General features: G+C 52.8%; 2 protein-coding genes across 2 annotated transcripts in view; one reads left to right on the top strand and one right to left on the bottom strand.

Annotated features, from left to right (window-relative positions):
• Positions 1 to 15,706, top strand: part of Ap2a1 (adaptor related protein complex 2 subunit alpha 1) — a 29,060-nt gene extending 13,354 nt beyond the window's left edge. The window contains exons 2-23 of the mRNA XM_038313604.1: positions 202 to 270; positions 356 to 498; positions 729 to 922; positions 5,902 to 6,031; positions 6,531 to 6,632; positions 8,108 to 8,216; positions 9,024 to 9,174; positions 9,809 to 9,977; positions 10,079 to 10,216; positions 10,481 to 10,663; positions 11,422 to 11,519; positions 11,651 to 11,882; positions 11,959 to 12,126; positions 12,211 to 12,371; positions 12,907 to 12,963; positions 13,050 to 13,132; positions 13,259 to 13,348; positions 14,416 to 14,539; positions 14,629 to 14,745; positions 14,835 to 14,904; positions 15,030 to 15,164; positions 15,317 to 15,706. Of these exons, the coding sequence (XP_038169532.1) occupies positions 202 to 270; positions 356 to 498; positions 729 to 922; positions 5,902 to 6,031; positions 6,531 to 6,632; positions 8,108 to 8,216; positions 9,024 to 9,174; positions 9,809 to 9,977; positions 10,079 to 10,216; positions 10,481 to 10,663; positions 11,422 to 11,519; positions 11,651 to 11,882; positions 11,959 to 12,126; positions 12,211 to 12,371; positions 12,907 to 12,963; positions 13,050 to 13,132; positions 13,259 to 13,348; positions 14,416 to 14,539; positions 14,629 to 14,745; positions 14,835 to 14,904; positions 15,030 to 15,164; positions 15,317 to 15,394 (2,801 nt within the window). The 3' untranslated portion in view covers positions 15,395 to 15,706. The remainder of the gene's footprint in view (positions 1 to 201; positions 271 to 355; positions 499 to 728; positions 923 to 5,901; positions 6,032 to 6,530; positions 6,633 to 8,107; positions 8,217 to 9,023; positions 9,175 to 9,808; positions 9,978 to 10,078; positions 10,217 to 10,480; positions 10,664 to 11,421; positions 11,520 to 11,650; positions 11,883 to 11,958; positions 12,127 to 12,210; positions 12,372 to 12,906; positions 12,964 to 13,049; positions 13,133 to 13,258; positions 13,349 to 14,415; positions 14,540 to 14,628; positions 14,746 to 14,834; positions 14,905 to 15,029; positions 15,165 to 15,316) is intronic.
• Positions 15,694 to 19,923, bottom strand: Fuz (fuzzy planar cell polarity protein). The gene is made up of 11 exons (XM_038313605.1): positions 19,422 to 19,923; positions 19,097 to 19,218; positions 18,875 to 18,959; positions 18,610 to 18,678; positions 18,342 to 18,446; positions 17,426 to 17,623; positions 17,241 to 17,336; positions 16,988 to 17,094; positions 16,837 to 16,901; positions 16,689 to 16,763; positions 15,694 to 15,948 (listed from the first exon to the last, which is right to left on the bottom strand). Exons 1-11 carry the CDS (start codon positions 19,530 to 19,532, stop codon positions 15,734 to 15,736), a joined length of 1,248 nt encoding a protein of 415 aa, XP_038169533.1. The 5' UTR covers positions 19,533 to 19,923; the 3' UTR covers positions 15,694 to 15,733.
• Positions 19,924 to 24,871: the final 4,948 nt, after the last annotated feature.

The raw sequence follows: 24,871 nt of genomic DNA, 5'->3' as shown, positions 1-24,871 counted from the left end.
CCTTTAGGCTCTGGTGGCGGGATATAAACCCTGTAGTTCATGGGCCACCAGGAGGGCAGAAAGCTTAGAACCTTGCACTGGGTGCTGATGAGCAAGCTCCCAGTGAGGTGTGGGTAATGGACATCTTCAGCTCAGACCCTGCAGGGGAGGTGACGGCAGCTGGCTGACTATAGCCTCATGTGCCTCACCCTCTCTCCACAGGCAAGAGCAAAGAGGCTGAGATCAAGAGGATCAACAAGGAACTGGCCAACATCCGCTCCAAGTTCAAAGGCAGGCTGTGACCCAAAGCCCTGGGGGAGGGAACCAGTGTTCTGGAGTCTTCCTCACAGGGCTCCTTTTTCCTCCTCTGCCTCAGGAGACAAGGCCTTAGATGGCTACAGTAAGAAGAAGTATGTGTGCAAGCTGCTCTTCATCTTCCTGCTTGGCCATGACATTGACTTTGGACACATGGAGGCTGTGAACCTGCTAAGCTCCAACAAGTACACAGAAAAGCAGATAGTGAGTGCTGGGGGACCAGGGTGGGTGGGTGCTGGGACGGAGGGAGGGGATCAGGGTGGGTGGGTGCTGGGGCGGAGGGAGGGGGCAGGATGGGCGGAGGGGGGGCCAGGATGAGTGCTGGGTTCTGGACCCCTGGGTTTGAGGGAAGGAAGCCTGGGGCCTATAGTGCTACATGTTAGTCTAGTGCCGTTTAGCCACAGGCTCTCAGCTGTCCCCTCTCTACCCCCTAGGGGTACCTGTTCATCTCAGTCCTGGTGAACTCGAACTCAGAGCTGATCCGGCTCATCAACAACGCCATCAAGAATGACCTGGCCAGCCGCAACCCCACCTTCATGTGCCTGGCCTTGCACTGTATCGCCAATGTGGGCAGCCGTGAGATGGGCGAGGCCTTTGCCGCTGACATTCCCCGAATCCTGGTGGCTGGGTGAGGCACTGGGGACCACAGCAAAAGGGCAGAAACAAAACCGAGAGCCAGCTTTGTGGCACCTGCCTAAATTCTCCTACCTGGGCTTTAGACCACAGTGGCTCTGTCTCTATCACATCACCAGGCTGCCTGGGTGTAAGGACCCATCCCCCACCTGGTGGATGTGTGTCCGAGACACAGCATTAGTGTCTCCCATGAAGTGATGGTTTCATTCCTTCATCTCATTCACGAGACAGCATCTGCCCTGTGCCTGCAGCACTGATGGGTGACAGTGGTGCCACCACCAGAGGTGGACAGTCTCGGTGTTCCAGCCAGACTAGCTGCGCCAGCTGTGGCCATGAGCCCTGACTGCTGCAGAGAGCTTCTTGGCCTCCTTTCCTGAGCAGTCCACATCCGTGTGTGACCTGACTCCGACTTCCGAGGCAGCAGTGCAAGTAGATCTGTGTTCCAAGTGCCAGAGCCCCTGAAGAAGATGCACGGTGGGCGGGGCTGGAGCTCTGCTGGGAGCATGCTTGCCTAGCCCACACCAGACCCCGGGACCCTTGGAAGTTGGGTATGGAGGCAAGAGGAGCAGAAGTTCAAAGTCGTCTTCTGACAGTTAGGGAGTTCAAAGCCATCCTGGGCTATATGAGACTCTGTTTCAAGACTAATTCTCTCTCTTTTTTTTTTTTTTTTTTTTTTTTTTTTTTTTTTTTTGGTTTTTCGAGACAGGGTTTCTCTGTAGCTTTGGAGCCTGTCCTGGAACTAGCTCTTGTAGACCAGGCTGGTCTCGAACTCACAGAGATCCGCCTGCCTCTGCCTCCCGAGTGCTGGGATTAAAGGCGTGCGCCACCACCGCCCGGCTTAATTCTCTCTTTTATTGGTTATTGGTTTTTGATATTTTGAGATCATTTCTCTGTGTGGCAGCCCTGACTGTCCTGGAACTCTGTTCGTAGACCAGGCTGGCCTTGAACTCAGAGCTCCAACTGCCTCTGTCTCTAACTCTTGCTCTGTAGATCAGCTAGCCTCGAAATCAGAGATCTGCCTGCCTCTCCTTCCCGAGTTCTGGGATTAAAGGCATGTGCCACTACCTGCCCTGCAGCCAGTGCTCTAGCCCAAGACAATATTTTACTTGTTTGTTTTTTCCTAGTAAAAGAAAAAATACACAGGGTAGTGAGCATACCAGAGGGTGGGTGAAAAATAGCTTCACCTGGGTCTTTCTTTTCTTTGTTTTTTAAGTAGTTTATTTTTATCACTATTGATTGGTGTATTGCCTACATGTGTGTGGGGGGAGAATGTGTGTGTTGGGGAGTGTCGGGTCTCCTGGAACTGGAGTTACAGACAGCTGTGAGCTGCCTTGTGGGTGCTGGGAATTGAACCTGGGTCCTCTGAAGAGCAGTCAGTGTTATTATTTTAAATCATGTGTAGGTGTGTCTGTCTGTGGCTGGGTGTGTGCACATGAGTGCAGTGTTCCTGGAGGCCAGAGGCATGGGGTCGTCTGGAGGTGGAGTCTCAGGAGGGTGAGATCCACTTGATGTGGGAACTGGGAACGGAAGAGCAGCAAGTGCTTCCATTAACAAGGTGGGCTCCCCAGAAGCAATGCACTGGGACAGTCAGGCGCCAGTGATCACTGGAGGATGTGGGTGCCTTCCACAAAAGGGCTGTGGTCACCAGGGAGTCTCTGGATGGGATGTAGTGAGCATGAGAGACTTTGGGGAGTCTGCCTCTGCTTCCCATGGAAGTGGGGGTGACTGGAATGTGTGAGGCTGGTGAACAGTGGGCGCAATGTTGTCTTTGAGAAAAGTCGCTGTGGCTGCTGTATCTAGAAGTGAGATCTCTATTTCTGGCACTATAGACAAGTGCCCCTGGTGTTCTTGACAAGTGTGGCTGATCTGGGTGGAGTGGACCCTGAAGGAGGCAGAAGGACTGGACAAGCCTAAGGCCAGTCTAAGACTCTGTTTTTAAAAAAAAGGTCAGATGGTGATGGTGCACACCTTTAATCCCACTCAGGAAGGAGAGGCAGGCAGATCAGCTAATCTACAGAGCAAGTTCCAGGACAGGCTCTATCTAAAGCTACACAGAGAAACTTTGTTTCAAAAAATAAACAAACAAAAACCCAAAATAAGAAAAAGACTTTAGTTTGGATGAGGGAGCAAGAGCATATTGGTTAATGGCATCTTGAACTGGTCAGTTAATGAGGCCTGCACAGGCCCACCAGGCCAGCCAGGAGCAGCCAACCCTGACAAGCCTGGGCTCAGGCAGGGATCTGGGGGAGCTATGCAGCCTCTGGGAGCTGAGAAAAGCTTGTCTTAGTAGAAGCTGTGGGAAGCCACACATCAAAGTGTGGGTGACCTAGAAATAAACACCCCTGGGGACTGTGTGCAGAATTACCTGTCTTCATCCTTGGCATACAACAGTCAAGGCTGGCTGCCAGCCTGGTTTTTTGTTTGTTTGTTTGAAACAGGACTTCATGTCGCCCAGGTTTGTCTTGAACTGATCCTCCAGCTCCCACCTCCTTAATGCTGAGATTGCAGGTATGACCACTGCACCTTACACTGCTTGGTTCACCTGTGAAATGATGCAGGCCAGGCAAGACTGAGCACTGTCCGAGAGGGTTACTTCAAGACTTAGTACTGCTATTCTGTGTGTGAGAGTAGTCCAGTTCAAGGCTGACCTTGAACTCACTGTGTAGCTGAGTATGACCTTAAAGTAGTCTTCCTGCTCTTAGCCTCTAGAATACTGGGGTGATAGTGTGCTACACTGTCCAGCATAATTCAGTGCCTATTATTTGTTTACTTTTGTGCAGGATTTCAGAATGTGGTCCTAGTTGCTGTTGAATTTGGGGGATCCTGCCACTCCTCCTGAGGTTTCCCTACAATCATGTACCGCCATGCCTAGCTCAAATCTGCTACTTGTACACGGAGCAGTGGTTTTTAATGTAATCTTGTGTGCAACCATCACCACTACCTAAATCCAGAGCAGTGTTGTCACTGCCAGAGAGAGCAATGTCTAATCAGGTCTTCACACTACCCCATGCCCACTTGGAGATCACTAATCTATCCCATTGGTCTGTATGAAGAGGTCTGGTGGCTTTTTCTCGGCAAAGTGTTTTCGAATTTGTCCATCTGTAGTGGGTGTCAGACTTCTGCATGGAGCTGGGGAAATGGGTCAGTCGTGGTGCAAGCATGAACCTCACATTCAGAATTCACAAGCCGAGCATCACCACTATAGCTCCAACCATGGCGTGCTATGCCAAGACAGAATGGTGTGCCCAGCCTTATCAGTGAGCCTCAGGCTCAGTGAGAGACCTTCCTCGGAAAAATAAGGTAGAGAGCTGGAGGAGGTTAGCCAGCATTGACCTCTGGTCCTCACATGCATGTGCCCTGATGTGCACACGCACACAGACATGCACGCACACACACACACTATACTATTCACACACACACACGCCGGACAGAGCATGTTTTATTGGTTGTCACAGATTCTGCCTTTTGGCAGATGCGCTGTTCTCATCTGAGTGCTGTCTGAAGTGCTCTTGTGTTGTTTCCTAGGAGTCAAACTGCTGGGTTGATTGTTGTTTTGAGACAGAATTTTGTTTGTTTCTTTGTTTTGGGGGACACGGTCTCATAGAGCCCTCATAGGCTGACCTTGAACCTACTGTGTAACCCAAATTGTCCTTAAACTTTGTTTTTGTTTTTTTTTTTTTTTTTTTTTTTTTTTTTTTTGGTTTTGTTCTTTTTGGTTTTTTGAGACAAGGTTTCTCTGTAGCTCTGGAGCCTGTCCTGGAACTAGCTCTTGTAGACTGGCCTTGAACTCACAGAGATCCACCTGCCTCTGCCTCCCCAGTGCTGGGATTCACCACCACCTGGCTGTCCTTAAACTTCTAATCTTCCTGCTCAGCCTCACAAATGTTAGGATTACTTGGATGAGCTACCAAACGTATCTCCAGATTTCCCCTTTTACCTTAAAGATCTGTTTTATTCTAGATCTTACCTGTGTTTCTGTGTACTTGAGTAGAGGTGTCCTCAGAGGTCTGAAGCAGGAGGAAGGTCCCTCCCGTTGGAGATAAGGTGGCTGGGAGCCGATTGGGGTCCTAACCAGTGTGTACTAACCACTGAGCCACCGCCTTTCTTGCCTCCACCCTGTCTTGCAGGCATTGTGGCATGTGCTGTTATTCCCAGCTCGCAGGCCACAGGGCAGACAAGTTTATGTGAATCTGAAGCTACTCTAATATACCTACTGAGTTCTAGGCTAGCCAGGGCTACATGATGAGAGACTGTCTCAAAAGGGGGATGGAGGAGGTGCTGTCCAATTACCAGCCTGACCTTGAAATCACTATGTAGTTTAGACTGGTCTTAATTTATTGTCATCTTGCCTCAGCCTCCTTAGGACTAGGATGGCAAGTGTTTGTCACCAGCCACAGCTTATTACTCCTTTAAATATATTTATTCATTTTTTTATGTGTTATGTGTGCTTGTGTGAATTTATGTGCACCACATATGTGCAGGACACCACGGAAGCCTTTCCCTGTCCTCTGACTCCCCCTCTCCCTCCCTGCTCCCCTGAAGTCGGCTGGGTCTGGACTTACATCTGTACGCATCTTTTCTACCTGGCTGCATCTGTGTGTGGTGCGGTTTACACCGAGCCTGTGCCTTGGTCTGTCATCTGTCTGGGCAGGAACTGGGCAGGACAAGGGAATCCTTCACTCACGTGTGGATACATGGAAGCAGGCTGGGGATGAACTCCATGGCAGAGTGTTCACCTAGCGCGCCCACCACACTGTTCCCATCCCCATGCAGATCGCAGGGCAGAGCCAGCCAGCACATTTTGTTTGGTTCTGCCAGTTTTGTGGATGATGAGTCCTTGGGACAGTCGGGGGAGTGTTCAGATGCTTTGGGGTCACTCTGCCTGTCTGTGTCCTATCCTGACCACATGACAGCAGTAGGAAGTCGGGTGCACTGGGTCCAGGGAGGCCTGACTGCCGTGTGCTGTCCCCACAGGGACAGCATGGACAGTGTGAAGCAAAGTGCAGCCCTGTGCCTGCTTCGACTCTACAAGGCATCCCCTGACCTGGTGCCCATGGGCGAGTGGACAGCACGCGTAGTGCACTTGCTCAACGATCAGCACATGGTGAGGTGCCCGGCTGCCCCGAGTGCCTGAAGCCCCTGCTCTGCCCTCTTCCCTGATGCTGGGAGCCCCATGACATTCCAATCCAGGTCCTGTGTCCCCAGTGCCTGTCACCTGCCCCCAGTTTTCTAGAAACCTTTCTACCTGCCTGACATCTCTTTTGCTGCCAGGGACTGTCCCCATCTCTGACCCAACCCCTTTAAAAAAAAAATCCTGACTTTTTTCTGAGCCCTAGCAAGGCCCATTACTTGCCTCTATAAAAGATCTGACTCTTGCACCACCCGAGATTCCCAGTACCCCGACTGTGCTCCTTACTCCTGACTTACCCTGATGCCAGGGCCTTCACAGTGACTCCCAGTGAATCTGTTCTGTGAGATCTCTTTACCCTTCATCTGAAACACAGTCACCCTTGTATACGTCTTGCCCCTACCTGAGTGTCCTTGTGTTTGCCCATCCCCATCCTGGCCCTAAGCCTGGGCCCTCAAGCCTGTGCTCTCTGCAGGGAGTGGTCACAGCCGCTGTCAGCCTTATCACCTGTCTCTGTAAGAAGAATCCAGACGACTTTAAGACCTGTATCTCCCTGGCTGTGTCTCGCCTGAGCCGGGTGAGTGTGCTCTCACACTGCTGTGGGAGACTGGCTGTCTCTGACACCTCTGTCTCTCCTCCCTTCCCCTTCAAGCCAGCCTGCGCTTACAAGCCAAGCGTCGGCATTGGCTTCATCCAGACTGTAGCTGCAATCAAGTGCTTTCACTTCTCAGCTTCTTTTCCTCCATGCTTCGGGGGCTGACACCAGTGCTGTGTGCAGCTTGGCTGCTGTGGCTAAGGTGTTGAGAGCAGGAGCTGGGGCCACCAAGCATCCCAAAGCCGTCTGCTCTTTCCTCTTTGTCTTCCTGTTCTTTCTTTTCTTCTCGCCACCTCACTGTCCTCAAAGCACCCTGGGCCTTGTGAGTACCTGGCTTTCTGTGTCTGAATCAGACCTGAAGGGGCCCATCCTGCTGGGAAGGGAGAACACGACCGGCTGCCAGGAAGGCTGTGCGTCATGGAGGGAGCTCAGCATCGTGGGTTTCTAAGAGGGGTCCTAGCCCAGTCTGGGAGCCGGGAGAGCTTCTCAGGTGGCAACCAGAAAAATCAAAATATTGTCTGGGCGGTCAGAAGTATCTCAGACAGATCCTTGGGCAAAAGGAACACCTGTGCCACCATTCATTTTGTCCCCAGCCCCTCATTTCCCACACATGTGAGTGTGCCAGGTGCCAGGCCCACAAGGGAGCAGAGATGAGGAGACATGGTCATGTTGCTGTGCAGAGTGCTGTGGGGAGACTTCCTAGAGGAAGTCTTTGTTTGTTTGATTGTTTTGTCCCGTTTCTCTCTGTAGCTCTGGCTGTCCTAAAACTTACTCTGTAGACCAGGCTGGCCTCAAACTCACAGAGATTTGTGTGCCTCTGCCACCCAGGTGCGGGTGCTGGGATTAAAGGTGTGCGCCACCACTGCCTGGCTACTTGGAGAAGGATTTTCAAGGCAGAATAGGAGGTCACCCTGAGGAGGGACAGTCATACAATCTTTTGATCTTTCACTGTGTCCCTTTCTGACCTGCTTTGGACCAGGGGCCTAGGAAGGATCAGACCCAGCTCCAGACTCTTCAGTAGTTTCCCACGGTGCTCAAGATGCAGGAACCAGGGTAGTAAGGGCTGATGGAGGAGGTAGAGCCCAGGAATAAGTCAGGAGGGGCTCTGGCCTGCTCTTGGGACTGTCACACACTGCCACCACCCACCTCACCGCCACCCACCTCACCGCCACCCACGTCACTACCATCCATGTCACCAGCATTACTTGGAACATTCAGAGTCAGGTATTGGAGCACAATGCAATCATGCAAGGGGGGTCTTGCATGAGACCAGCCTGGGCTATTTAGTGGAACTCTAGTTCAAAAACAAAGAAAGGTTCCACCAACCCCAGGCTTAGTTCCGACCCCACCCTCAGGCCACACTCTATCCAAGCCTTGGTTTCCCCTTTCTGTAAAGCCTGGCTCTTGTGGTGCCCTGGTGAGCGTGTCCCTCCTGTCCCCCCACTGCCTCCCTGCAGATTGTCTCCTCTGCCTCCACCGACCTCCAGGACTACACCTATTACTTCGTTCCTGCGCCCTGGCTCTCTGTGAAGCTGCTGCGGCTGCTTCAGTGCTACCCGCCACCAGGTGAGGCCCGTCGGCTGCCAGCGAGGCTGTAGGCGGGGACGGCCCGGTGCCCTGTCCTGCATATCACCTGGGTGGTACAGCTGGGCCCATGTCCTTCTCATAGCCCTCTCTCATGCTAGGTACCACGCATGCTTTACAGAGGAGAGGATCATGGCCAGAGCAGGGAGGTCTGGCCTGGGGTGCCCCACTGGAATCCCTGGCAACTGTTTCATGCAGCTGCAGTCTGGCTAGTATCCCTCTACCACAGCAGTGGGGCACTTTGGGACGTTGATCATTTTGTTTCTGTTAAACTCATAATCTTTGAGCTGGGCAGTAGTAGTGCAAGCCTTTAATCCCAGCACTCTGAGTTCAAGGCCAGCTTGGTCTACAAAGTGAGTTCCTGAACAGTCAGAGCAACACGAGAGAAACACTCCCCCAAAAACAAAAGAAAAGCCAAACAAACAAAAACTGCAAACCCCTGGTGCCCGGATGGTATGCAGCAGCTCTCTGGGCTGGTAGCTGAGGGTCGGCTCCTTGGGAAAGCTTGATCTCCATGGTGGCTCTGGATGTCTCCTGGGGTCTCCATACTTCTGTGTGAAACTTAGGAGCCTCAGTGCAGCTGAAAGGAAACAAGCTCATTCCCAGCAGGGTCAGTGTGGGGTAGGTAGAGCCTAGACCTGGAAATAGATAATAGGCAAAGGCCCAGCCTGGGACTGCAGAGTTCAGATGTAGCTGGGCCCCTCCCACAGAGGTGAGGGCTGGAGCAGACTGCAGACTTGGGGACCACTGGGCAGAGAGCAGCTCAGCCACTTACCCCCCTTTCCTCAGAGGACGCGGCTGTGAAAGGGCGGCTAGTGGAGTGTCTCGAGACTGTGCTCAACAAAGCCCAGGAGCCCCCCAAGTCCAAGAAGGTGCAGCACTCCAACGCCAAGAACGCCATCCTCTTTGAGACCATTAGCCTCATCATCCACTATGACAGGTGCTGGGGGCGGGGCCGGTGTGGAGAGGCAGGGCCACCAGTCTGAGGGCTGAGAGAAGGGATATATCTGAGGAAGGAAGGCTGACTTAAAACTTGAGCTTGAGGAGCTGGAGAGATGGCTCAGAGGTTAAGAGCACTGACTGCTCTTCTAGAGGTCCTGAGTTCAATTCCCAGCAACCACATGGTGGCTCACAACCATCTATAATGAGATCTGGTGCTCTCTTCTGGCATGCAAGCATACAGGGAAGTAATGTTGTATACATAATAAATAAGTAAATCTTTAAAAAAAAAAAACTTGAGCTTGAGGAAGGAAAGCAGGGCCTGAACCCCTCAGTCTAAGGGAGGAGACTGGGGCTTGGGATCCTTGCTCGGAAGGGGACGGAGGTGTGAAATGCTCCTCTGAGGTATGTGCAGAGTTGCTGCTTATCTTGTGGGTTCACTCCTGCAAAAGAAAGGATGGTTTCTGCTGACTGTATTCCCCACTGTAGTGCATATGAGCCCAGAAGTCTAGGTTCCTAGGAGGGTCAGAACAGGATGTTGGAGTGAGCAGAAGGGTGGTCCTGGATCCTCAGGGCACTCTGAGATGGAGCAGTTCATGTCCCATCTCCATCTGTACTTCACTTGTGCTTGGCAGTGAGCCTAACCTCCTGGTCCGCGCCTGTAACCAGCTGGGCCAGTTCCTGCAGCACCGGGAGACGAACCTGCGCTACCTGGCCCTGGAGAGCATGTGCACGCTGGCCAGCTCTGAGTTCTCCCATGAGGCTGTCAAGACCCATATCGATACCGTCATTAATGCCCTCAAGGTGCGGCCCTCTGCCCCACTCAGCGTGGCCAGGTGCTTGGTGGCCCTACAATGGGCCCAGTGCAGTTTAGAACCCAGCTTGGTCCTGCTCTTCTTCCTCAGACGGAGCGGGATGTCAGTGTGAGGCAGAGGGCGGCCGACCTCCTGTATGCCATGTGTGACCGGAGCAATGCCAAGCAAATCGTGTCAGAGATGCTGCGGTACCTGGAGACCGCTGACTATGCCATCCGAGAGGAGATTGTGAGTCTGGGGGCCGGGGAGGACAACCAGGACCTGGACCACAGAATCTAGGGGAGGAGGGCTAGGGTCTGACCCCTTAGGTTGGAAGGAAGACCTCTGGGACTCCGAGAAGAAGACTAAAGTTAGGAATCCTGAGTCTGAGGGAAGAGACTGGGGAGGGGCTTTGGCTGTTAGGATGGGGTCAACAGTGGTCGGAACTCCAGGAATGGCAGTAGTCACCCTCCTGTGGGCATCGGCGTCAGTCACACCTTCCCTCTGCCACAGGTGCTGAAGGTGGCCATCCTGGCCGAGAAGTACGCAGTGGACTACAGCTGGTATGTGGACACCATCCTCAACCTCATCCGCATCGCGGGCGACTACGTGAGCGAGGAAGTGTGGTACCGAGTGTTGCAGATCGTCACCAATCGTGACGATGTCCAGGGTTATGCTGCCAAGACAGTGTTTGAGGTTAGCATTCTTCACTTTGACCCCATGATGGAACTCAGCTGCCAGTCAAAAGCAGCTAGGCATTGATATTCCCCACCAGAAGGGACCTGCAATCTTGGGACCTTCCTGGTGTGCAGAGGACACATCATAGGTGTGTCCCCACATGTTTGGGTCCTTGTCCAGGAGAGCAGGCCCTGCACAAGGTCAGAGGGTTCAGTCACGACAGGAAGGCATGTGTGGCCGCAGACGTGTGGCTAGGGCTGGGTGAGCGCCTGCTGTGCAGTCAGAGTCTGACTTAAGCCAACGCGGCTGTGTGTGGCTGCAACTCCAGCACTGGGACAGAGACAGGCAGGTTCTTGGGGTTTGCCGGCCAGCTAGTCTAGCCAAAACAGGAACTGTAGGTTCAGGGAGAGGATCCTGTCTCAGGGTGGAGAGTGCCTGAGGGATGCCTGACACGGGCGTGAACTCCTGTGTACACATGTGCACACACAGAACTTGGGGTGAAAGCTGACCATGGCTGTGCAGGAAGTAATCAAGGATAACATACTTCCTGTTGCCCTTTCTTCTCCAGGTAGGTTCCACCTCCCACAGTTTCTAGGACCTCCCCAAACAGCATCAGCAACTGGGGTTCAAGCACTAAACCATAGTGTGTGTGGGAGGTCTGAGTCACACTGTGACACTGAGTTCAGGCTTGTCCCTTAACTGCCCGCAGGCCTCCCCATTTTCGACCCCTTGGGCTCTATCCTTGTCCTCACGTCCTCTCCCTTGTTCCTTCACAGGCCCTCCAGGCCCCAGCGTGCCATGAGAACATGGTGAAGGTTGGTGGCTACATCCTTGGGGAGTTTGGGAACTTGATTGCTGGGGACCCACGCTCCAGGTGAGGGAGCCTCATTCTGGGTTCCTAGGAGCCCTCTCAGTGCGTTTCAATTGCCCACCTGGGTGAGGTCACAGCCTTGCACTAGGGAGTGTGGGTGACGGGCCTGTCTCTGCTGACTCCACCCCCCACAGCCCGCCTGTGCAGTTCTCGCTGCTGCACTCCAAGTTCCACCTGTGCAGCGTGGCCACTCGTGCCCTGCTGCTGTCCACCTACATCAAGTTCATCAACCTTTTCCCCGAGACCAAGGCCACCATCCAGGGCGTGCTACGTGCCGGCTCCCAGCTGCGCAATGCCGATGTGGAGCTCCAGCAGCGGGCGGTGGAGTACCTCACCCTCAGCTCTGTCGCCAGCACCGATGTTCTGGTCAGAGCCCTTGCCCCACGCCTTGGGACCACCCTCTTGGCCCGTAAGTCCCCCTAACTTCCCATCCTGCCCACAGGCTACTGTGCTAGAAGAAATGCCCCCATTTCCTGAGCGTGAGTCATCCATCCTGGCCAAGCTGAAGCGCAAGAAGGGCCCTGGGGCAGCCAGTGCCCTGGATGACAGCCGTAGGGACACCAGCAACAATGACATCAATGGGGGTGTGGAACCCACCCCCAGTACCGTGGTGAGCCCAGTTATGGTCCACATGGCTAGGTTGGGTCCCCTGTCCCTTGTCCTGTCACCTAACCCTCTCTTGCCTTAATTGCAGTCAACACCCTCCCCCTCCGCGGACCTCTTGGGGCTGCGGGCAGCCCCTCCCCCTGCTGCACCTTCAGTCCCTGTAGGTGGGAACCTGCTGGTGGATGTCTTCTCTGATGGCCCCACCGCACAGCCCAGCCTGGGGCCTACCCCTGAGGAGGCCTTCCTCAGGTACCTGCTGTCCCCAGCCTCTGCCTGCCACTCTGGACTCTGCTGCCCTAGCTGCCCTCTGCTGTCCTTTCCCGTAGCTGGGTCTTAGCCCACTCTTCCTTCTGAACCCTCTTGCCTCTCTTTCCCTGGCCCTCTTGCTGCCTCTCTGGGATTGGCTGCCTGCCACACCTGTCTTCTCTGTCTGCTCTGGGATTGGATGGCCCAGCGAGCTGGAGCCCCCTGCCCCTGAGAGCCCCATGGCTTTGTTGGCTGACCCAGCTCCAGCTGCTGAGTAAGGGGTGGCCTCTGGCTATGGGGTTGATGGATGTCCCCGGGGCGGGCTTCAGGGGTTTCTGATGACTGGCAGAGGTTAGAAAACAGTGGAAGTTGGGGTCCTTGGGAGATCCCTCTGCCAAGGTCCCACTCCCATTCCTGAGGGTCTCTGGGGAAGCTTGGCCTGTGGGTTCTGGGGAATCTGCCTTCCAAGAGAGTGTTGCCTAACCTGATTACCTCAAGTCCCCAAGCCCCTGTGCATGTCACTTCTTCCTCTCCCCAGCCCAGGTCCCGAGGACATAGGCCCTCCCATCCCAGAAGCCGATGAACTGCTCAACAAGTGAGTTCTGGAGAAGTGGGAGGGGAGGGAGGGGGACAGTCGGGTGGTCAGGAGCCCTGCCATCCTGACTCCCACCACCCTGCCAGGTTCGTGTGTAAGAATAGTGGGGTCTTGTTTGAGAACCAGTTGCTGCAGATTGGAGTCAAGTCCGAGTTCCGGCAGAACCTGGGTGTGTCCTGGTGGCCCGGAGGGGAGGGTACTGGAGGGGTGGGTTTTGGCAGCACCCCCTGGCTGGGCTGGTGGCAGGGTATGGAAACAGGGGACCTTGGATGGAGCCTTCACCCACCCGCTGCAGGTCGGATGTACCTATTCTATGGCAACAAGACTTCGGTGCAGTTCCAGAGCTTCTCGCCCACTGTGGTCCACCCTGGAGAGCTGCAGACTCATATCCTCTGCTCTTGGCTTGGAGAGTGCCCACCCCACCCCTGTAGTCCTCTGGGAAGTGACACTCAGCTCCATACCTGTTCAGCTCCTCACTTGGAGTTAGGCACATGTCACTTCTAAGACTGTTTGCATAGTAGGTAGGCCTCTCTACCCAGGGACAAATGACAGTAACCCAATGTAGAGAATATATGACTTCCAACACCCCAGCTACCCTGCCAGGCACCTTACCTTGGCTGATGTCTGTGTGGCTTCATGCCATGGGGCTATAGGGTCCTGCAGTCAGGTTAACCAAGAATGCAGCACCTCAGCTACATGACCTGCCTCCTAACCTTCCTCCAGGAAAAGTAGCTCTCCTTCCTTCTGCTAGGAGGACCGTTGGTTGTTTTTGAAGCTGTTTGTGTAGCCTAGGGTGGCCTCCACTTACTCTACAGATTGAACTGGCTTTGAATTCAAGATGAGCCGTCTGCCTCTGCCTGCCAAGTGTTGGGATTATAGGTGTGCACCAGCAAACCTGGCTTCCTGCACCATTTTGAAAGAGCAGTTAGGATGTTCTGGAAGGTGTATGGCAGATCCAGGCCCCCTCTTTTTCTATATTGTCCTCAGTCCACATGTGTGAGATCAGAACAGCTAGTTCTTCACCCTCTGCTTTGTTGACCAGCCTTTCCAGAACCCAGGGCAGACAGTTTTATGTCTGAAGTAGAGCAGGGCGGGTAGGGTGTAGGTACCAGCCTACCTTGCACATGTTCTTGACATGAAGTCAGGCCTGAGCACAAAGTTGACACTGATTACTTGCATCTGGGTGTGTGGCCGCTGCTACTCAGACAGACATGTTCTAATGGTGGGTGGTTTCTTGGCTCCTCAGGACATTTTACATGTACCTGGTTTGCACTTGAGGCTAAGAAAATGATATCTTGCTCACCATGATCCATGTGGTTTGTCACCTATTGGAGATCTCTGGGTGTCCCACATGTCACAGGAGGAAGTCTGTGCGTCTGCCTCGGACAGACGCTCAGGTTGTGCCACCCGTCCCTGGACCCCTGTCCCTTGCCTCCTTAACTCCGTGGCCACAGCTGGTGGTGCAGACGAAGCGTGTGGCCGCACAAGTGGACGGTGGCGCCCAGGTGCAGCAGGTGCTCAACATCGAGTGTCTGCGAGACTTCCTGACGCCTCCACTGCTTTCGGTGCGCTTCCGGTGAGTGGGAGGGAGCAAAGTGTGGGGGTGGGGGGCAGTGAGGCGGGTCTTCAGGGATGGGGCCTGGTGAGCTGCTCTCATCTGTTCAGGTACGGTGGCACCGCCCAGTCCCTCACTCTGAAGCTACCAGTGACCATCAACAAATTCTTCCAGCCCACGGAGATGGCTGCCCAAGACTTTTTCCAGCGCTGGAAGCAGCTGAGCCTGTGAGGGGCAGGGGTTGAAAGGTGGAAGGGGGTTGAGGGGCGGGGCAGGGCAGAGTCTCCTGGGCCTGACTGTGCTTTCAACCTGCCAGCCCCCTGCAGGAAGCACAGAAAATATTCAAAGCCAACCACCCCATGGATGCTGAAGTTACTAAAGCCAAGGTGAGAGAGAGGCAGGAGATTTACTGGGTGCTGGCCACTGGATAGACCAGTTTTCACCCGTGAGGGTTTGACCTGGGGTAGCCTGGAGGCTTCTCAGCTCTGTTTCAATACCCATCCCTTTTTAGCTTCTGGGGTTTGGCTCTGCTCTACTGGACAATGTGGACCCTAACCCTGAGAACTTCGTGGGTGCTGGAATCATCCAGACGAAAGCCCTGCAGGTGGGGTGTCTGCTTCGGCTGGAGCCCAATGCTCAGGCCCAAGTGAGTGATGAGGGAGGACCTCGCTGTGCCCCTACATTCCCTGTACCCAACCCTCCTTCCTGTGCCTCTCACTTGCCTTCCATCTTCACCAACCTGACTTCTCTGACCCCCTTTTTGGGTTCCCTCATCTCATGGCTGCTACCTTCCCACAGATGTACCGCCTGACCCTGCGCACCAGCAAAGAGCCTGTCTCCCGTCACTTGTGTGAGCTGCTGGCCCAGCAGTTCTGAGCCCTGGACTTGTTCTGGGATGTGGCCAGTGCCAGGCAGCCCTGGGATGGAGGCGGCTGTGGTGACAGCGCAGACCCCGGGGTGGAGCCTGAGTCCTCTGGCCTTCTGTTTTGTTCATCTGCTGCTGTTTACATTCGGGGGTCAAGGGAAGCACCCTCCCTCCCTTGTCCCCCGGAGCACAGAGGGGAGAGGAGCCAGAGAAGTCGGTACCTCCTCCCCTCCCCCCCATTGTTGCCCACCCTCCTTCCCTCTCCCCATCTGGGGCGTGTATTATTGTGAGCGAATAAACAGAGAGACGCTAATATTACCCCATCTATTGACTGCCCACCCCTTGTGTGATCAAAGGAACGGGGTAAGGGCTTGTAGAGTGTGGGTGGCAAGGTTTCGCAGCCCATGGGTGGGGCTCTGAGGAGACAGCATCAACAGTAGCAGCCGCAGCCCTAGCTGCAGAGCCACCAGCTGCCACCCCATGCCTGGCCCTAGCACAAGGTAGCAAGCTCTGGGCCTCTGGGCTGGGTGGACTGCATCCTCTTCTTTCTCTGCAGGGCCTGGTTCTGGGAAAGGAAGGGGAGGGCTGTGTGAGCAGCACAGCTACAGGCCTGGAAGCCACAATTCAGTCAGAGGGCCTAGCGCCCCTCAGCTAGCCCATTCCTTCCCCGATCATCCTCTTCCCACCTAGCCCGGCTGCTTTCCTCCGGTTTGCGTGTGAGCTCAGACAGTTCTAACATTAGTTGACATCAGGGGCTGTCACCAGCACCACTGTCACCCTCCTGAGGATCGCAGCCCACTCTCGCCAGTGCAGGCCTCCAAGTGTGCACACTTGTGAAATCTTTATCTGGCTGGGCACCATCAGCCCCTGCTTCTGTCTCTTGGGGCTTTAGAGACCTGGGACAACTTCCCAATGTGGAGTCTGCAGGATCCTTACTCCCTTCAGCTTGAGCAGAGTTCTGCCCCACACTACGGAGGGTGACAGGAATGGTTGATTGAGTGCTGCCACTTGGCCTTGCTTGCGTTGGGATCACCAGAACTGGTGATGGCCCTGCTATAGGATGAAGCACTGCGTCCTCATTTCTGAGACACTACAGCACAGGCCAGCCACAGACTCATGGCTGTCCTGCCCTGGCCCACCCACAGTTGAAATGGCATGTGTGGGACAAATGCCCGGTCAGAACCAGGCCTTCCTGCGAAAGACTGACAGAATTCAGTGCTGAGACCGACCAGGGCAGTTCAGGTGGATGCTGGGTTCTCTGCTTCAGGGCATGTCCACCATGTGGGATCCATGCCTACCACTCACCTGGTGGGAAGTGTGTGGTAGCCACCAGAGTGTAGAAGTTTCGAAGGAGGCGCCGGCGCTGCTCAGGGGAAGGCTCTAGAGAAAAATGAGCAGCGTGACTAGGTGGCCCCTGGCTCACGGCCCTCTCACCCGCCGCTTCCCTGTGCACCTTTATCTGGTGAAGGTTCCACAGTGAAGAGGCAGCGTCTCAGTTCCAAGTGGAGCAACAGCAGGCTGGGGAAAGGCACTATCAGGCCATGGGGAGCTGACAAGGCAAATGGCCCATCCACTCCACCCTGCACCCCACCACCGAGCCTTACCCCAGAATGTCACTGTGCAGCGGGAACCCTTCGGGTAGCGCCCTAGGGCCCAGTGGCAGACAGGCCCGGAGGGGTTCCAGCAGTGGCTGCCACCAGCGTTCCAACAGCTGCAGGAGGCGTGAGCAGTGTGAGGTCGGGGCTAGGGGTGGGGAGGAGTCCATACCTAGTGGAGCCTGGTTGGCTAGGGACTGCAGCAGGTGGAGTGGCGCTCATGAAGGGTTGTGCTGGGGGGCAGCAGCTCAACTGTCCTCACCTGTGGATCCAACTGGCCGAGGGGCGGGCGTGGCCCACACAGCAGACACAGCTCCAGACCCCTCAGCAGCGTTAGGGTCAACAGCCTATGCGGGACCTGCAGCAGGGTGCAGGGTGGGGCTAAACACGGCCTGGCCCCGCCCACTGGAGGCACCGCCTCAGCCCCGCCCCCGCCCCCTCATTCACCTTGGGGCTCCCATGCGGCAGGTACACAGGGTAGTCGCGAGCGGCCTGAGGTGGCAGGGACCCCACCAGCCAGGGGAGCAGCACGGCTTCAGGCATGCCCAGGCGCCACCAGCTCTCAGTCGCTGCCACCACTCGGCCTGATACCAGCAGACTGACAAAGGCCGTGCCAGTGGCTTCTGCGAACCCTAAGAGGGTTTCCTGGTGAGGGGAGTAGACTAGGAGTCATAAAGCAAGGAGGGATCTCTCGGCTTGGGCCTGGAGTGGAAGAGCAGCCACCGGACCGGTGGACTCCAGCATGTCGGGCTAGCAAGCTCCTGAGTCACACAACCTCTGTCCTCAGTAATGGAAATGTAACTTAAGGCCTTGGGCATGCTAGCTCAGCACTATGGCCAAGCCACACTGAATTAATTCACTAAGTTGCCCAGGATGCCCTTAAACTGTGCATCTTCTTTCTCAGCCTCCAGAGTAGCTGGGCTGACAGGCCTGCCTGCACCAGGAGGCCTGTAGGAGTCCATCGTTTCAACAACATATACAATTTGATCCCCACTAACTGCCGAAATAAGGCCCAGTTCATGACCCGTGGAAGCTGGGAGAGGCCAGGCCGCCCGGCAGGAGGAAGACTGGAATCTGCCCAGGGTGGGACCTGGGAAGTTTGAGGCTGCTTGAAACCCTTGCGGAGGTTAAAACTGACTTGGTGACCACCAGAGGACACCTTGGGACACGAGGCGGAGGAGAAGGGAGCTTGCCTAGAGGGAGGAGAAGCTGCCGCAGAGAAGGGGAGTGGTCAGGATGGAGTCTGGTAGGAGTTCCAGGTAAAGCTAGACCCCAGAGTGATAAGAGGGTGCTGGGGTGCTGTGTGACACGGAGACCACACACACACACACACACACACACACGTCTGTAGCCGCCCCAGTACCTGCATGAGGGCACCCTCCGGAGGAATGGCACAGTCCACACACTGTGTCAGGTCCCCAATGAGCTCCGAGTTCCCCAGGAAGCTGTCAATGAGACAGTAGCTGGCCTGGCGGGGGTGGGGAAAGGGGAAAACTCTAGGACCCAGCTGGGCCAGCCCCAGGGTTGAACACCAAGTTCCCCAAGATGTCCTAGGGCCTACTGGGGACTAGCGTTCCAGACAAACGGACATGATTTAGGGATCTAACTGCACTCATGCCCCACAGCCTCACCCTCAATTCTTTCTTCAGTCTCTCTACGTTCCGGATGTTGGTCAGCTCCTCAAGTCCCACAATGAGAACCTACAAGAGTCACATGGGAGACCAGGACCTTAGTACAGGAAAATGGATTCTCCTCAGAGAGAGGAGGATCAGGCCTGGGATCCCGTGTGTGAAGTAGGGGGCTGCTGGTTCCTGGCACCTGGACACCCAGGTGTGAGAAAGAAATGCAGGGGTTTACACAGAGGGAAAGGGGCTGAGTGCAGCTCTCTCGCCTCACCATGGCCCCAAACACCATGTGGAGTGTTCTTTCTAGGCTCAGCTCCGAGGTGCCCTCCTCAGACGACAGAAGGATGAGGGTAATGCTGTGGGGTGAGAGGAGAAGCGAGAATGAGCCCAGGAGTCTGCCAGCTCTGTCTGCACTGCGGACAGGATTCTGGGATCATCTACGCCAGGATAACAGAACAGGTTGTCTCTTGTCCCCTTGCTCCCGCCAAGGGACCTGTCATGGAAGCTCTTCCACACCACAGTTGTGCCTTCCGTTCTTGCAGAGTTCAGGTGCACGTCCAGATTCTGCCCGAACATGTGGACTCCATTGAGGGAGCCGATGACAGAGAAGGGAAGCTGAGAAGGAGTGGGAAACACGGTAGTGCGGCCGAATCCCTCCCGACTGACACCCGGTGTCCCGCTCTGCAGCCTCCCCCACATGCGCCCAAAGTCCTCCTTCGGGAAATCAGGCTCAAGGTCCCCAGCATCTACTCCCCGCGAGGTTTGCAGTCCCAGCTTCCCAAATCCCTTCCAGTTAGGTGCAGGAGTTCAGTGCCCACCTGTTGACGGGAGGGGGCGCCGCCGCTGCTGCTCCTGCAGAACAGGGGGACCCCGCTGGAGGCCGCGAGGCACAGCAGGTGAACCGTGCTTCCCGGTCCCTCATCCCCCATCTGGAAGCTACCCCCGGGGGACTTCGGTGTGGGTCTGGGAGCCTGCGCTACTCAAAGCCGACCGACCCGCTAGCTGGAGCCGCCAGAGGGCGAAGCGAGATGATCAAGTTCCCGCCTTCTTCCTCAGCTCAGGCCCACCAACCGGGTTAGAGTCGGAAGTCATCCTGACCCTAACAAAGATGGCGACAAGCAGTGCTTTCCAAGCGCTCAAATTGCTCCTGGACAGCATCACATCCTTTGTATAACGAGAATGAAGACGATAGCTCGAAGATGGTGATGGTTCCAGCCTTCATGTGTGCTGTAATAATTTACATGCTATTTTTTTAAACAATAAGCAGGTTGAAGATGGCGACAGTGCTAAGACATTGCCAGGCCACCACAGTCTGCGTGGCTTTTTTATTCCGTAGTACATACCTTGCCCCAATCAAAGATGGCGGTATGTTCAGGCATTGCCTAGCAACTACCATTCAAAATAATGTGAATCTCCCTCTCTCTTTTTCAGAGTGGTTTGATCCGGGCAGTGTTGCCTAGTAACCACAAAACGAACTGGCTGTTTTTGCTATTTAAAAAAAAAAAAGGCAAAGAAAAGGAAGCCTTTCTTTTCCAAAGTCAGAAAAAGCACATTATTTCTGTAATGAATTCATGCTCCTGATGGTATATCATGTAGAAGAAAGTCAAAGTACTGAAAACCTCATTCCATAAAACAATAAAAGTGAGCACCAAGGATAAAGACAGATTGTTACAAATATGAATTATTTGTGCTATCATTTTCATAGTTTTCCTCATCAAAAGGATGACTGGGGACCCTTGGGGGGATCACAGCACTCGGGAAGCAGGGACAGGTGGATCTCTGTGAGCTCGAGGCCAGTCTGGTCTACAAAGTGAGTTCCAGGACAGCCAGAGCTAAACAGAGAAACCCCCCCCAAAAAAAAAAAATTGAGACAGGGCCTCATGTAGCCCACGCAGACCTGGAATGTTGTGTAGCCAAAACTTACTTGACCTTCAGCTCCTCCTTCCAACATTTCCTTGGCCCTCAATCTTCCTTTGATAAATACTAGATTACTTCTGGTGTGTTTCAAGTGATACAATAAAATAATAGATTTTTTTTTGAAACAGCATCTCTGGGGCTGGAGAGATGGCTCAGAGGTTAAGAGCACTGACTGCTCTCCCAGAGGTCCTGAGTTCAATTCCTAGCAACCACATGGTGGCTCACAACCATCTGTACTGAGATCTGGTGCCCTCCTCTGGTGTGCGGGCATACGTCGAATGTTGTATACATAATAAATAAATAAATCTTTTTTTTTTTTTTTTAAAAGAAAGAAACAGCATCTTCTTGTGTGACCAGGCTGGTCTTGAACCAGCCACCCTTAGGTCCCAGCTTCCCAGTGATCCAGGCTGGACTTGAACCAGCGACCCTCTGGTCCCAGCTCCCCAGTGTTATCATACACCCCTGGTTCTGTACATCTTCTAGGTTAGCACATTTAGCAGCTTGGTTACTGTATGTTTGAGAGTAATCACACTCATTTATTAAATATACTGCAAAACAATGTTTCATGATTTATTTATTAATTTTTTGGGGTTTTTTTGGGTTTGTTTTTTTTTTTTTTTTTTTTTTTTTTGGTTTTTCGAGACAGAGTTTCTCTGTGGCTTTGGAGCCTATCCTGGAACTAGCTCTTGTAGACCAGACTGGCCTCGAACTCACAGAGATCCGTATGCTTCTGCCTCCCGAGTGCTGGGATTAAAGGCGTGCGCCACCACCGACCGGCTTATTTATTAATTTTTATTTTACGTGCATTGGTATCTTGCCTGACTGTATGTCTGTGAGAGGTGTTGGATCCCCTGGAACTGGAGTTACAAACAGTTGTGAGCTGCCATGTGGGTGCTGGGAATTGAACCCCAGTGCTCTGAAAGAGTATCCGGTGCTCCCAACTGTTGTTTTTCCAGATGGATATTGTTTCTGTTAAGTTGGGAGCGAGCAGTCTCACAGGGTATTTAACTGAGCTCCTAGAGGAAAAACACGTGGTTTTCAGGTCTGCATGGCACAAGAAATCCAATTAGGTTGAATCAAACCAAATCAAAATGCCCATTGTTTTATTAAAAATGATGCACTTGGGTGGCTGAGCGCAGGTTGGGGAGACAGGACAGCAAAGAGCCCATGTTTCCAGTCTTGATTTTATTTCCTGTAGTTCATAAGGAATAACTGTAGGCAGAGTTTCTCTGTGTCTCAGTAATTGCACCCAAACAACCATTCAGAGATTTACTATTAATTATAAATGCTTGGTCAATAGCTCAGGCTGGTTACTCTTACATTTAAATTAACCCATCTTTCTTCTCTACACTGTCACGTGGCCTGGTACCTTTTCTTAGTTCATCTCCTTCTCTCCAAGTCTCCTTGAGATTCTCAGACTCCCTTTTGTGTTCCTCTTTGTGTTCTCTTTGTGTCTACAAGTCCCTCCTAACCTCTACCTGTCCAGCTATTGGCCAGCCGGCTTCTTTATTAACCCAGTCACAGTGACATATGTTCATAGAGTGTAAAGGAATTTTCACAAATAATTAATAGCAAATTATTTAATTATCTGTACATGATGAGGAGCAGATACACACATGGTTGTTTTGTTTTCAGAGAGGCAACAGTCCTGCTGTCTTGGAGCTTTACAGTCCAGGTGGGCTTAGCACTCTGCTCACTTTTTTTTTAAAGTGAGGCTGGAGAGACGGCTCAATTATTTTTTTTTTTAAAGATTTATTTATTTATTTATTTATTTATTTATTTATTATGTATACAACATTCTGCCTCCATGCCAGAAGAGGTCGCCAGATCTCATTACAGACGGTTGTGAGCCACCATGCGGTTGCTGGGAATTGAACTCAGGACCTTTGGAAGAGCAGGCGGTGCTCTTAACCACTGAGCCATCTCTCCAGCCCGACGGCTCAGTTATTAAGAGTACTTTCTGCACTTCTCAAGGAACCAGGTTCAATTTTCAGCATCGACATGATGGCTCACAATCTCCTTTAGCTCCAGTTCTGACCTCTGGTGTCTGTGGGTACTGCAACCATATGGTACATATGATATGCATGCAGAGAGGCACTCATACACATAAAACAAAAATAGATCTTAAATCACAAATACAAAGCCAGGTATGGTGGCATGCAAGTTTTAGGGCAGCCAGAACTACACAGGGAAACCCTGTTTTTGGGGTGGGGTGATGGCATAAGAGAAACCAAAAACAAACAGAAAAGAGAGGGTCAGGGGAGCCAGACAAGGGCCATGACAGGCCCTGCTAGAAGCCTTCCCAGGGACTGGGCCTTAGCTTCAGTTTACTGGGACTGGCTGAAGCTGAGCAGGCAGTTCTTGGGAAAGCCGCAACTCCGTAACCCAGGGGCAACCAGTCAGCGGGCACCCTGCCCTGAAGCCTTGTGCAAGCTTCAGAGAACTAAAGAGAGTTTTTCCCACCTTGCAGTTGGAAAGGCCTAACCTCTGAGCCACCAACCAATCCTATAGCAACTGTAAACTGTTTAAACCCACAAATCAGCCCCCAGACTAAGTTTGCCTCCCTGGAATGCTCCCAATCTTGCTTAAAAGAAGTCTTGGGGGCTCACTGGCCGTCATCATGTGCCACCCAACAGGTTAGAATAAAGTGCTCTTGCTGATTGCAATGTGACTGGTGATCTTTTATGGGATTTCTTGCAGACCCTAAGAAAGACAAAACTCCAACTAAAACCAGGATCTGGGAAATGGTTTAGTGCGAGCTGAGGGTCTGAGTTCCATATTCCCACCACCAGCATTTAAAAATGGGTTTGTGTCAGAGTTTCTCTGTGTAGCCTTGGCTATCCTGGAACTCACTCTGTAGACCAGGCTGGCCTTGAACTCAGAGATCCACCTGCCTCTGCCTCCTAAATGCTGGGATTAAAAGCATATACAACCACTATGGGCTCTTTTCCTGTTTTATTTTTTTTTTTGAGACAATGTTTCTCTGTGTAGCTCTGTCCTGATATTTTCTTTTTTTTTCCTTTTTTTGGAATGAAATATTTTTTTTAAAAAAGATTTATTTATTTATTATGTGTACAGTATTCAGTCTGCCTGTATTCCTGCTGGCCAGAAGAGGGCACCAGATCTCATTACAGATGGCTGTGAGCTACCATGTGGTTGCTGGGAATTGAACTCAGGACCTCTGGAAGAGCAGTCAGTGCTCTTAACCTGTGAGTCATCTCTCCAGCCCCCTGTCCTGATATTTTCTGTAGACCGGGCTGGCCTCAGACTCAGAGATCTGCTTGTTTCTGTGACATCACCCCTCCCCTCCATCCTGGCTTTGTATCTTTCTATTAGTAAGAGTTATTTATTAAGTTTCTGTTCACAGATTTTACAGTAATTTTCTAGGTCATTTTATATTTATGCTATTGGCTGCAATGCTGAGATTAAGTTTTCCCGCAAGTATACCACGTATTCCTAGTACACTATTTATTTATTTTATTTTTTATTATTCATAATCACTCTATATCCATCTATCTATCTATCAATCAATCATCTATCTATCTATCCTCTATCTATCTATCTGTCTATCTATCTATCATCTATCTCTCTATCATCTATATCTCTCTCTCATCTATCTATCATCTATCTATCTATCTAATGTATTTGTTTTGAGCCAGTTACTGGATTCTTTCCCAGAAAACGGGGGGGGGGGGGACGGGAGAGAGAGAGAGAGAGGAGAGAGAGAGAGAGGAGAGAGAGAGGAGAGAGAGAGAGAGAGAGAGAGAGAGAGAGAGAGAGAGAGAGAGAGAGAGAGAGAGAGAGAGAGATCAGTTGCCTAGCAACCGCCACTTAAATTGGAATTCGCTTCTTTTCGAGCGAAAACAACTGCCCTGGCTTCCAAGTCGTCTGCAACGTTACAGTGTTGCCTGGCAACGTCGTTTCCGAAGATGTGATTGGACCGCTCTCTTCCATCTGTCCCCGGTCAGAAAGACTAGAATTTATTAACTTAATCTCTGTGTGAGAAAACAACGGCTGGGTACGCGTTGCCTAGCAATCTGGTTCCCCAAACCTCCCCTTCAGCTCAGAGTCGGAAACTCGAGACTGACTCCAAGATGGTGACCGGATGTACCGTTTTCCGATTTATTTTGTGCTTAATATTGCGGACAAAAGTTTGTTCGACCTCAAGAGGCCCCTAAAGGGGCGCGTTGTGCCAATTCTGAGAGTTTCATGGTGTCCGCAGCGCCAGGGTAGAGATAAAACCGCCACTCCCCGTTTGTGCCCGGCACAAACATGGCCGCATTAGCATCAGCAGAGGCTGCCAGACGTCCGGCGCGGGTGCGCGCATCGCGCAGGCGCACTTCTCCTCGTC

Source organism: Arvicola amphibius, chromosome 12 (assembly GCF_903992535.2).
Source record: "Arvicola amphibius chromosome 12, mArvAmp1.2, whole genome shotgun sequence".
NCBI classification, from domain to species: domain Eukaryota; kingdom Metazoa; phylum Chordata; class Mammalia; order Rodentia; family Cricetidae; genus Arvicola; species Arvicola amphibius.
The sequence above is the reverse complement of the archived record's forward strand: the minus strand, read 5'-3'. Positions and strand labels throughout refer to the sequence as shown.